Genomic DNA, 13,954 nt, shown 5'->3' on the forward strand with positions numbered 1-13,954 from the left:
AGTGCAAAACTGTGGAGTGCAACCTGAAACACCCTGCTGCTGCAGATTCTGTTAGAGTTATTGACCTTTTTCTTGTAACTGCAGTGGCAGTATATAACAATCATTTTAGTAAAACTGGTTTAACAATTTTTTATGGATTGCCATAAAGCTTAGTAAATACTATAGACATGCATGAGGGTGTACATAAAGACAAATCACTTTGTTGTCACAATTTCTGTTAGAGTTATTACTCTTTTTTGTTTTGTAGCTGAATGCAAGGTATGACACAATCTCATTAGCATAACGAATCCTGCAGTTTTTTTATGCATTGTTGTGGAATTCAGTACATACTATGGTCATCATTTAATAATAGATTTGTAAGACCTTTTTTGTTCTGCAACTGGATGCATTGTATGACAGAATTTTGTGAATGCAACTAGTTTTGCAGTTTTTTGTGCATTACTGTGAAACTTGGGTGCATATCAGAAGAAGATATGCTTGTTGACAAGTGTGGGATGCAAGAGTTGCCATGAGCATATTGTTTACTATTCCTCAAGTTTTCTGTCCATTTATTTGCAGAGGAACCATTAAATGGAGAGCATTTACATCGAGCTATTGTCAGACAAGACCTAGCTGAAATAGAACGAGTCTTAGAATCAGGGTAAGTCAAATAATGATAATGATATGCAGAACATAGCCATTGGTTATTACACATGTAACAACATAGCCATTGGTTATTACACATGTAACAACATAGCCATTGGTTATTATACATGTAACAACATAGCCATTGGTTATTACACATGTAACAACGTAGCCATTGGTTATTACACATGTAACAACATAGCCATTGGTTATTACACATGTAACAACATAGCCATTGGTTATTACACATGCAACAATATAGCCATTGGTTATTACACATGTAACAACATAGCCAGCAGTTTATGCTGAAATTTTTTGTGAAGTTCAGTTTTCTGTTTCATTAATTTCATTAGAAATTGGAAAGGACAGACATAAGTATAGAAATTGTATGTGTTATCTTTGCTTAGAAATTTAAACAGGTAAAAAAAGAAAACCGTTTTTCCCAAATACGCATATTACCTATTCTTATGACTATAGGTCTTAAACCATGTAATAGAAAGGAAAATTCATCCATTTATTTTCCTAGAATATAAAGTGAAAATTCATAGACAATTACAGTGTTGTGTATTAAATTCCAGCCTAAATGACCATTTCACAAGTCCAAGAATGTAGAATGTTCTGAATGAATTCCAAAAGTCTTGAATGTCCTCATGTACAAATTGTCTTTAATGTCCTGATATACCAGTAGTCTTAAGTGTCTGTGATACAAATGATGCAATCCAGAATGTCTTTGAACGAATAACCAAAAATCCACAAATAATGATTTAATCTAATCCATGAGCACATAGTAATTCTAATAAATGATTTAAATAAATAAATCTTCTAGAATTGTATCTGAACACAATGATAAACTCTGATCATGAATTCCAAGGACTGATCTCAAGATAGGAATGAATTATTTGTTTACCAATTCATATATAGGTGTCAGTGTTTGAAAATCTGTAACAGTATACATTACCCTGTTATTATAATGCTGTCCGTGGGAACTATACAGGGAGACCGCATTATGACAAAGTACATTTAATTAACTACTACATCAACACTGAACAAATCTTCTTGTCCAATAGCCAGGACAAGATGAAATTCATCTCTGACAAGCCAAGTTTGCAAAGTACTTGCCTGTGATCAAGTCCAAAATGTTCATACAGAGAAAGAGGCCATGTTCATTTAATAATGGTTTATGTTTGCAAGTTTTATATCTTGCCATAGGACATACATCAACACCTTTATTTAATCTTTATGTGTCCCACATGCTTCTGTTACATAAATGCTGCATTTTGTTCATTCGTCTGTCAATCATTTTGTTCACACAGCACACAAAGTCTGCGACTTCCATCTTGTAGTCATTGTCAAGGTCAGTCTCACATTTTTCCGGCAGACGTGATAATGTGAATGCTTATTATTTTTAAAAATGTTTTGAGAGAATATATTAATTATCAGTTACATTTTAATTGTAATATTTATAAGTATATGGAATGTACCAACTTTCTCAACAAAGTAGCAGGCAGTGGGTGATTAGGTTTCTTCAGAATCATTATGTTGTCCACTGAAATTCAGCTTTTGGTCTAGTCAAGATTGCTGACTCTTAAAAGTAAATGTTAGCTTGTCGTTGATTGGTTAATGCATCTTAGCCATTTCAGGGAGACTTAAGATACTTTCTAGTGTTTCAGAAATAAAAAGTACTCGTCTGATGATTACCTTCGTGGATTTCTTTTAAAAGTGCTATCAATGTTCAGAAACATAACCACCCATGAACCATATTTATCTTTTGTTGTTTCAGTGGTAATTACTGGAGACTGATACACACTACTGTTAGGCAAATAAATACATGGATAAAAATCAGTGTTCTCAAATTCTTAATTCATTCAGGTGTGTAAATAAATAAATCATTACAACCAACTTACATTTTCAAGACTTCATTCATTGTTGATGTAGTTTAGGAGGTGTTTTTTAATCTTTCAGTATTGTTGGTGTAGTTTGAGAGGTGGGTCTGTTAGTGGATCTGTTTATCAATTGATCCATCTATGCTTTGTATGTATTCTTTTATCCAGCAATCAGTTCAAGCTCTTCCTTTACTCTTGTACTATTCGATGTAAATGTTTTTATATCTTTAATTGATGGCATAATAATAATAATAATAATAACAGGGTTCCCACGCTACCGGGAAATTGGGAAAAAGTAGGGAGAAATGATAATTTTTTTCCCCAACCGTGAAAAGTCCTTGAATTTCACAAATACATGTATTAATGAAAGTCGGGCAAAACCCGGGAATTTTCCACCACCACTTTACATCCGAAACAATCACGTAATTGAGTTGTAACTAAACTGATCGTGAGTTAAATTTATCAAGTTCTAACCAAAATATTTGGAGGGTGCAGTATGGATCATTTGGGTACTTGCAAAAAACATACTCTGAGTCAATCCAAACGCTCAGTGGATTAGATTCATCTAGTAGACTTTTATTTTCAAAGTCAGCTAGGTATCCTTATCTTTCCTTACATAGAAGGTATGAAAACCAATCTAGCATCACAAGAGGCCAACATGGTTTTGGCAAAGCGTAGCTGCTTACCGGATGGCCTAGCAAACTTTAAATGTTCTTAGATCGAGTGATACATGCATCAATTCGATATGAAAATTACTTATTTTCTCAGAAATTGTGAGTATTAAAATCATTATGTTTTTATTTCTGTTCAAAGACATGATGAAACAACAGCTTTGATGAAATGTGACCTGGTACTCGTAATTTGCATTGCTAGTTGCTTGAGTACACAAATCTAACCCAGTTTTTTAAATGTTGAAGAGAAAAAAAATATTAAATGAAAGTCGTATAATGGTTGTAATAAAAATACAAAAATGAAAGAACACAAAATGTTCCATATTTATATATTCTGAGAACAACTTATGCAGTTTTGTTGTATCACGTGACTACCATGTTGACACGTGCTCTCTGCTCGATAAATGAGACTGGCCAGATTGCTGGTTTATACAAAAGGTATCTGACTTTCATTTAATATAATTGAATTTCTGTACAACAACATTAAAAATTAGTTTGTTGTTGATATCACTTGACTATTGGACTTCTGATGTCATTGTTTCAGATTTGTGAAGTTATGTGACTAGTAATGCAAATTGCAAGTACCGGGCCAGGTTTCATCTATGCTGTAGTTCCATCTAGTATGTCAGTGGATTAAAGACATAACAATTATAATACTTGCCATTTCTAAGAAAATAAATAATTTTCCTATATATTTCATGCAGGTATAAGTTGATATAGCATAAGTTTACATTCTCTAGGCCCGTTGGGAATATTCAGAGGAAACCCAGATTAGAAAATGGACTGCTATTCGTTTTAAACTAAATTTGTAGTCCAGATTGTTGAATCTCAGAACTGAAATGAGAAATTGTCGTCCCTTTTATTATATATTAAAAAACAATTCAAGCCCATGTATCAATACAGGTTTGGAGACTGGTTTAACGAATTACAAGAAGACAAGTTGATTTTACAGAACATTTAGTCCTTGTTTATACAACAGTATGAAATTTAGAAGTTCTTTGTCAAAATTTAAATCATCCCCTTTGAAAATGTTTATTAAATGCTGGATTTTTAACCAGATCATCTTAAGGAGATTAGGTTGTTTCTAAAAAAAATTTTTGTGATTTTATTGGCAATGATAAATTCAGGATTAACTTGTTTTGGTACAAGACAAGATTCTAATTATTTGCATATATTGTTTTTTTATTACTATAATAGGAAATGTTTACTTTCTATAAGATGCATATATATTGCTATAGAATTCTTTAGAATTAAAGGTTTGAAAAGAAACAAAATTAAATTATGTTCTTATGTTGTTCCCACTTAGCAACATAATGCAGGTCAACACAATAAAGTTAGAATTTTTATTCTGTACATTGAAATGAATTTGCATGCCAGTTTATAGGAATATAATCAAATTTGTTTCATGTTATACTTATTGTGGTTTTGTACATGATCACCGTTTCTGGCTTAGGTGTTTTTGGATAGCCTTGACAGAGAAACATCTTTAGATTAAGAAAATGTGTGTTTTATAATCTCAAATATACTTTAATTCCATTCAGTAATGGTCATATGTGAACCTTGAAAAAATTAATTTCATCCTGGAAAACCCCTGGAAATGACCTGGAAATTTAACTTTAGAAAAGCGTGGGAACCATATAATAATAATAATAATAGTAATAATAATGCTTTATTTATAGTGGGTGACTCATTAGTCAAGGACTATTCTTCCTTGAGGCCCTCTTAAGGGGAATATAACAATGCACATTATATGAAGATAGCAATAATTACTGTTTATTTTAACATGTTTTAAGTATCAAAATACTAAATTCCATTATTTATTAGAAACACATACATGCTCATGATGTCTCTTCTTAAATGCTCAAATATTTTCAGCAGATTTTATATGTAGTGGAAGCTTGTTCCACAGAACTGTACCAGACTATTGGAAGCTCTTTTTAAATTGCTCTGTTCTTGGTTTTGGTGCTAGAAGGTTACCAATTGATATTGATCTCAAATGGTACTGTGTTGAAAAAGGCCTGAAGATACTCTGGTGCAGTTCCATGTAGACATTTATATAAAAGAACTGCCTTGTGAAAATCTATCCTGTCATATATTGTGAACCATTTGAGTTCTGTAAATAATGCTTTTGAGGGATGATCAATAGATACATAAAAAAGTATGCATGTTGCTTGTTTCTGAAGTTTATAAATCCTGTCAAGCTTAGATTTAGCACAGTTTCCCCATACATTTTAACAATAATCCATTGTTGGAAGACTATATTACATTGTAGTATAGATTGCAAGTTTCCATAGGTAAATATGTCTTGATTCTGATGAGTAGGGCAATTTTTGATGACAGCGTTTTACAAAACTTACCAAAATGGTCATTCCATAATAAATTATTATCTACGGACACACCTACAAGTCTTTCATGTTTGACATTTTCTAACGGATGATTATTTATTGCAAGAGATAATTCTGGGTTCCCTGACTTTTGTAGCTTTTGTGATGTCCCCAAAATCATACATTTTGTTTTACCTTCATTAATTACCATCCAATTTTGTTGTGCCCAGTTTTAGACTCCAATGAGGTCTGAGTTTAATCTTGTTTGGAAAACTTCAGTACCAGAACTAGATATATACAAGTTAGCATTGTCTGCAAACAAATCTGTATTTGTGGATTCATTATTTAATGGTAGATCATTGATATAAATAAGGAAGAGGAGAGGGACTAAAACTGAGCCTTGAGGGACCCCTGAATGAATTGTGCAAGTCTGAGAGCTAACATTGCCAATGTTTACTTGTTGAGACCTTTGTTTTAGGTATGGACATGGACATTCATTCGAGGGTCTAATTGTTCCTAATGAAAATACGGTCATTTGCACGACCCGTACAGCCAGCACAGTAACCATCTTAAAAATCTCATTATTACTATCTGTCAGCATGGTATTTTTGCTGAATGACTTAAAATGAGGTCTAGGTGGTACTAAATGAAAATGGTGCCAATGCAGCAGCAATCTTAAAACTCTTGTTATTGCTACTCCTCTTGAATTGAAAGTCATATAGACATGGAGTTTTCTTACGAAGTCTTGTTGCTCCTAAAGGAAAACGGTGCCAATCTAACCTCCAATATGGGTACCAGCAATAAAAATCTTGTTATTGCTACTCCTCTTGAATTGAAAGTCATATAGACATGGGGTTTTCTTATGATGTCTTGTTGGTCCAAAAGGAAAATGGTGCCAATCTAACCTCCAAAATGGGTACCAGCAATAAAAATCTTGTTATTGCTACTCCTCTTGAATGGCAGGTTATATTGACATGGGCATTTTTCAAAAACATTTCTTATGATGTTTAGTTGGTCCTAGATGGATATAGAGAAAATCTGACCTCCAGTATGGTTACTATAGCAATCTTCTTGGAAATCTTATTAATGCTACGCCTCCTAAACTGAAAGTCATATCTGCATGGTGTTTTAACCAGAAGACTTCTTATGGTATCTAGTTGCTCCTAAATAAAAATGACCCCAGTCTGACTTCTAATATGGCCAGCATGGTAGCCATCTTGAAAATCTTGAATTAGGTACTACACCTGATTGGATGGAAGTATCACCATGATTTTTTTTCACTAAATGATTTCTTTTGCTGTCTGGTTGGTCTTAAATAAAATTGGTGCTGATCTTTTATCTTATATGCGAACCATGAAAATCTTGTTATAGCTCAAGAAAATCTGAAATGGTTTCAGTACTTATCAGTAAAAAAAAATGAAGTCTTTTCATGGCTTTCGGGAAATTGTTTTCGACCAATAGAGTGGTAGTCCCTTTGAGGTTCTCCTGTTTAGCTTTCTGTTTGATATTATGCGGTCATGTTTTGGGGCAAGCTCAACTCTCCCAGAGGTAAGTTCAGTATTCCAGTGAGTCCAGTCCCATGCATAATAATATGGTATCTATCAAAACACTTCCCTTGTAACAGAAATGGTGTAATAATGAAACTTTATTTTTCATGTTGATTGTAAAAGAAAGTCCAACATGAGCACCACTCTCATTCAGACTTAAATATTTGGACGAGTTGTGTCTGAGATTTAGAAAAATCCAGATTCATGGGGAAATGGGCAACCTGGAATGGGCAACTATATACTCATGTAAATTAAGTGGGCTAAACAGAGGGCTGCTAAAATACAAACTAAACACATTATCATCGCACACTCGAGACTCAGTTATACTGAACTTTTATCTACATGTACTTTGATAATGTATATGCATGGTATTTTAGCACTGCTACACTGTGAGCTGGCCTTGGGTTTTTCCTGATTACATTCAGTTTATGTCAGTTTAACAAACTTGAGATTGTAGTTCAAATACTGATATTTGCAAGTGAAAGAAAAATATTTGATGAGTCTGGTAATTTGTTTGCCTGAAACATAGTCTGATAAAATTTAATGTAGCTGGTAATAATGATAGAATTTATTTCTGGCTGATAAATTGCTTTTGTTTAGGTCATGCTTAAAAGTAGAAACCTTCTTCTCAATATCAATTGATGTTTTCCTGATTTTGTCATGCGTTTATCTCACTATGTAATTAAAGCCCTTTTAATCTGAACTTGAAGGTAGTGTAATTTGATTATAATTTGAGTCCAACTGCAAAGTGTACAGACCCAGATCTGCTATCACATAATGTGCCAGCTGATCTGGGTGAATGAATTTGTTAGGAGTGATCAGTAGAACAAACAACATAGACCTGATCTGAGGTACATTATATTACACCAGGGCAGGGTTTATCTTGTTTGTAACTGGGCTCAGCTTACAAACAAGTATAGATTGTACATAGACTTCAGTTCCAGAGATTAAAAGCTTTGAAGTATGATGGTGTTAAATTACATTTTCAAGTCAGTGTTACTGTATGGCCAAAAGTAAATTCTCATTTAGAGAAAACCATGAACACCTTTTTAAGAACAATTATTTAATTCATCGATCTCGTATACAAATCTGAAATGGAGAATCGTGCCTAAGTGCTGTGAGATAAAACGTTGGAACAGAATTTGACCTTTTTGGGCACAGTCATGAAATCATGTCTGTAGCAGGATCGTAAGCAAATGGATTTTTGGACCAGGTGAAAACACAACACAGTGTGAGTGAATGGAAGTTTATTAAATGAAAAATAAATATTCACGACAATACATTCGTAAGTAGACTCACAAACCCACCTACTATATTTGATATAAAACTACCATACTGAACATGTTATGGAAAGAAAACAGATTCATATATAAAAAACATATGATTATGGTTCATACATCCACTATATATATATATATATATATATATATATATATATATATATATATATATATAATGAAAAGAGTATGATTCACAGAATCATATGATACAAAGGAATAATCATGGTTCATACAGCCATGTGATACAAAGGAATAATCATGGTTCATACAGCCATATGATACAAAGAAAAACAAGTATGGTTCACACAGTCATATGTCCTTGTAAACAGAACACTGTGTACACTGCCCTTATTCAGAGTCCAGAATTCACCTCACTGTTTCTTGGCCTTCTCTAGAATCCTGAATTCCTATCCTACATGTCCAGTCATTAATAACAGATACACTATTAGTTGTATTTAGCTCAATGGCCTTGCTCCCACATTGCAGGTCATGCTGTCACCATTCTGCTTCTGCCAGCCCATTCATTCATCCATCCATCCTGCTATAAATATACCAAGCTGGTCATAATAAGAAATAAACTAAATGGAGAGAGGAAATCCATAAATATTTGCTATTACATTTTTATGTCAAAATAAACCACTTTGCAATTAATTATAACAGACGAACAATTTTCTAGCTGTTTTAAATCCAAAGAATGAAAATAAAGACAGTATATTGAAGGGAGACATTTCATATATATATATATATATATATATATATATATATATATATATATATATATATATATATATATATATATATATATATATATATATATATATAATGGGCTTTGCCATTATTTAACACTTACCCCTATTGCTGTAATAAGTCGTAAGTGAACTGACACTCATTGACAAGATCCAAGCAATTACTGTGTCACATAAGACAATATGTCTCCTTTAAATACAGAAAGAAAGAAAAAAAATGTGTATGACCAGTAAGGTACCCGTGCACTTAGTACTATGTGGGTATCTTGCTGCGAGTGACCTACGGTGAGATGCATGTATTGTCCAGTCACCAAAGAAAAAAAAAAAAAATATTGCCTACCCTAGGTAACGCTGTATGCGTCTAAGAAACCAATTACCCAAATGTTCGAAGGCATTACCATATTATTTTTCTTGCCTTTTTCCATGACAATGTCAAGAGATTATTAAAAGAAAACCTAACTAATTTTAGAGCACAAATGTAAGATTCTGTTTATTATATGGTGAAATACATTCTTCAATAAATGGTTTGAAAATTGCATTGGTTTAGTCTGAAAGTCAATTACAGTAGACACTGCAATCCTTCACCCTTACCATACCTGTGGTTATAGATGATTACATTAAAGTAGTGCAGGTGGTTTGTTGGCTTAACACCATTTTTCAACACATGATAGGCAACCTGGCAGCCAGCATATCCAGGAAGAAACACATGGGAAGCTACTAGCAATCTTCTCACATACCCATGTCATTGGCCAAGCAAGCTTCTCACATACCCACGACATTGACTATGCAAGCTTCTCACATACCCACGTCATTGGCCTAGCACAAGACTTAATCATATTAAGGCATGATTACCTGGTATGATGTTATGTATACAATATTTTTCAAATTAACATACAATGATTAGGCAGAGTTCCCTCATATGATATCAAATATATACCAGTAATATTTTTCAAATTAACAAAATAAAAAAATTTGAAGCCAGATATGCATCAACATATCCCTGATCCAACATGATAATAAAAAAACATAGTTCTTTTACAAATTTTAAAATTAGAATACTCATGATGAATTAAACATATCTTTGTTATACTGAAAGATAATGAACAAAGGCAATTAAATGAACCTTTTCACAATGTTTTGGTCCACATATATTTTTATTTTCTTCTGGCTAAATAAATACTTACCAACAACAAGCATCAGCCACTCTCATTACATTCTTTATGAAGGCAGTTGGACTTCTTATGAACACTTTGATAAGCATTTCCAAAACATGTTATTTTGTATGGAAGGCTATACAAAATGATACAGTTGGATGTTGTTTTGTATGGAAGACTATACAAAATGATACAGTTGGATGTTGTTTTGTATGGAAGACTATACAAAATGATACAGTTGGATGTTGTTTTGTATGGAAGACTATACAAAATGATACAGTTGGATGTTATTTTGTATGGAAGACTATACAAAATTATACAGTTGGATGTTATTTTGTATGGAAGACTATACAAAATGGTACATTTGGATGTTATTTTGTATGGAAGGCTATAAAAATGGTACAACTGAATGTTATTTTGTATGGAAATATATACAAAATAGTACAGTTGGATGATATTTTGTATCAAAGACTACACAAAACTTTGATATTGAATGTCACTTTGAATGGAAGTCTATACAAAATGTTGAAATTGGATGTTATTTAGCATGGAAGTCCACACAACATGTTGAAATTGGATGTTATTTAGCATACAAGTTCGACATAAAATGTTGAAATTGGATGGTATTTAGCATGGAAGTCCATACAAAATGTTGAAATTGGATGTTATTTAGCATAAACGTTCACAAAAAATTGTTGAAATTGGATGGTATTTAGCATGGAAGTCCACATGAACTTTTGAAATTGGATGGTATTTAGCATGGAAGTCCACACTAAATATTGAAATTAGATGCTGTTTTGAATGGAAGTCATACAAAATGTTGAAATTGGATGGTATTTAGCATGGAAGTCCATACAAAATGTTGAAATTGGATGTTATTTAGCATAAACATTCACAAAAAATTGTTGAAATTGGATGGTATTTAGCATGGAAGTCCACATAAACTTTTGAAATTGGATGGTATTTGGCATGGAAGTCCACACTAAATATTGAAATTAGATGCTGTTTTGAATGGAAGTCATACAGAATGTTGATAGTGGATGTTATTTAGTATGGAAGTCCACACAATGTTGAAACTGGATGTTATTTTGAATAGAAATCTATACTAAATGTTGAAATTGGATATTATTTAGCATGGAAGTCCACACAAAATGTTGAAATTGGATGTTATTTTGAATGGATTTTGTGTTTGACCCCCAGTTTTGATGCCAAAGTTCATTTATCACTCAGTCTGGCCCCCAGTTCTAACACCAAGGGGAATTTAGACTCTCAATCTGTTATCCCTAATGGATACATTGGTCTGTGCAATATTTATAAGTGATAGAAAATTCAGAAAAGTTTGAAACTTGATCCTTAAAGTTGACAGAAAATTTGTCTTGTATAATCAATCACACCTTTCAAAACCTGATTTGAAATTTGTCTTGTATAATCAATCACACCTTTCAAAACCTGATTTGATTAACTTACATGAACTCCATCATGATAATTTCAGTTGCTAAATGATGTATATTCAAGAAAAAGTTTTCTACCTTTTGGACATAAATTGTTTACTGATTGAGTTCATGTAAAGAATACAGTGAGATGTTATGAGTTTTTTACTGATCTAGTTCATATACAGAATACACTGTGATGTTATGTGTTTACTGATTGAGTTCATGTATTTTTCATACTTATTTTGATGAAATGTGGTTTTGAAATCGAGATCCTTTCAGTGGTGTCATATTCTAAATAGAATTTGCATAATACATATCAACTCCATTTTGATATCTAACACCATTTGAATTAACAGATCAATGAAAACTTTGTCCCACACTTGACACAAGTGTTCATTTATTTTGCATTAATCACACGTCTTGTTAAACTCATCTCATTTCAATTGAACAACATTTCCCAAGGTTACTTTTAAGTTAAATATGCTGTTCAATTAAATAATCTGGTTTTGAATGAGATGTAGACTGTTGATTTTGTTTACTCTGAGGAAGCCTTTTCCACTTGTAATAACCTGCACTCTTGCAGGATCCAGCCAGCTCTGTATGGTTTGAGTGTGAGTTCTTCAGATCCAGAGCTGTATTGCATTTTTTTTATATATTTTTGCTGTCCATGTTTGCTAAATTGTAATAGAAGTTGATAAATTGAATATTCTTATGTGTTTACTTTGTGTTTAGATCATCTAGCTTAGGTTCACAGAACGTGAAAACTACTGTGTATACCCACTTATAAGTCAGATCCAGGTGTAAACTGCACAGACCCAGATCTTCCATGACATAATATAATAGCAGATCAGGGCATATACTGAATGCAGTTGAACCTAACTTGTATTTTGAATACATACAGTACAAAACTTGTTTTAAAAAATCTCATGAAATAAGCAGCCATGTGAAATGAACAGTCATGTGAAATAAGTAGCCATGTGAAATAAGCAGTCATGTAAAATAAGCAGTCATGAAAGAAGCAGTCATGTGAAATAAGTAGATATGTGAAATAAGCAGTCATGTGAAATAAGTAGATATGTGAAATAAGTAGCCATGTAAAATAAGCAGTCATGAAAGAAGCAGTCATATGAAATAAGTTGATATGTGAAATAAGCAGTCATGAAAGAAGCAGTCATATGAAATAAGTTGATATGTGAAATAAGCAGTCTTGAAAGAAGCAGTCATATGAAATAAGTTGATATGTGAAAGAAGTAGTCATGTAAAATAAGCACTCATATGAAAAGTCGTGTGAAATAAGCAGTTATATGATGTAAAGAGTTTATCAGTATACTGGTTTTGATTTTGCTTTTTTAACCAATAACATAATTTCTACAAGTTTTTCATATCAGCTTCTGATTAGTCCTTAGTGTTACTTTTGTATTATGCCTTTTTGTCTTCCGAAAAAAACTAATGTAAGGATGTTGATACAGTCAAATCTGTCTTGAGAGAACACTTTTCATATAAAAAAATGGCTTTTAAAGAAGTTGTCGTACTACAGAGGTCATCATATGTTAAATCAAAATTTAAAATCTGTTCATAAATGACCGGTTTTCTCCCAAAGTGGGTCTTTCTTGTCAGATTTTACCCAATTTGTTTCTTTCTTTTACCTAGGGATGTTCAGATAGATGTACCAGATAAATATGGCTTCACTGGTTTGATGCAGGCGTCACAGAAAGGCTTTATAGAGTGAGTATATGTGGAATGCTTGTATATCTTTATGCAAAAAATAGAATTATGTAGAATACACTTCCCATTATTTCTTTCCCTTTATTTCATTTGAGGATTAATGTATATTGGGGAATTCTGTATAGTTTCATTCTTGCAATTTTAGTGATGAAATTGCAAAAATGTAACCTTGTGGAAATGTATTTCACTAATTTTTGGCAATGGCTTGATACAGTGATAATGTCAAAAAAATTGCTATAAATTTAAAACAGGATACATTTTTTGTATCAAAGTAATGTTTAAATGCTGTTAGAAAATAAAACAAATCTTCATTCTGTTGACAGCTTTATCTTGTCAGTCCATCTGTCTAACTTGTATCTATCTTCTGGTTAAATGACCGAACCTATTTTTTACTGCCTGTCCTACATTTTTGTTTTGGGAAAACAAATATTTCAGGAGAAAAAATAATAATGAAGGGATATAATTATGACCAAAGCTTACTTAATTTAGGATGCAAATGATACTTATTTCTGGTTTATACTACATTTAAATCCATCTGGACCAACAGACCCCCTCCCTCAAAATGTT

General features: G+C 32.5%; 1 protein-coding gene across 3 annotated transcripts in view; it reads left to right on the top strand.

Annotated features, from left to right (window-relative positions):
* LOC149795324 (fibronectin type 3 and ankyrin repeat domains 1 protein-like) overlaps window positions 1-13,954 on the top strand; it is a 166,591-nt gene that overhangs the window by 124,497 nt on the left and 28,140 nt on the right. For all 3 annotated transcript variants that reach the window (XM_089965091.1, XM_089965092.1, XM_089965093.1), the window contains 2 exons: window positions 559-640; window positions 13,313-13,387. In XM_089965091.1, the coding sequence (XP_089821217.1) occupies window positions 559-640; window positions 13,313-13,387 (157 nt within the window). The remainder of the gene's footprint in view (window positions 1-558; window positions 641-13,312; window positions 13,388-13,954) is intronic.

This window comes from Sinohyriopsis cumingii, chromosome 7 (assembly GCF_028554795.1).
Source record: "Sinohyriopsis cumingii isolate HCF-2022 chromosome 7, ASM2855479v2, whole genome shotgun sequence".
Taxonomy (NCBI): domain Eukaryota; kingdom Metazoa; phylum Mollusca; class Bivalvia; order Unionida; family Unionidae; genus Sinohyriopsis; species Sinohyriopsis cumingii.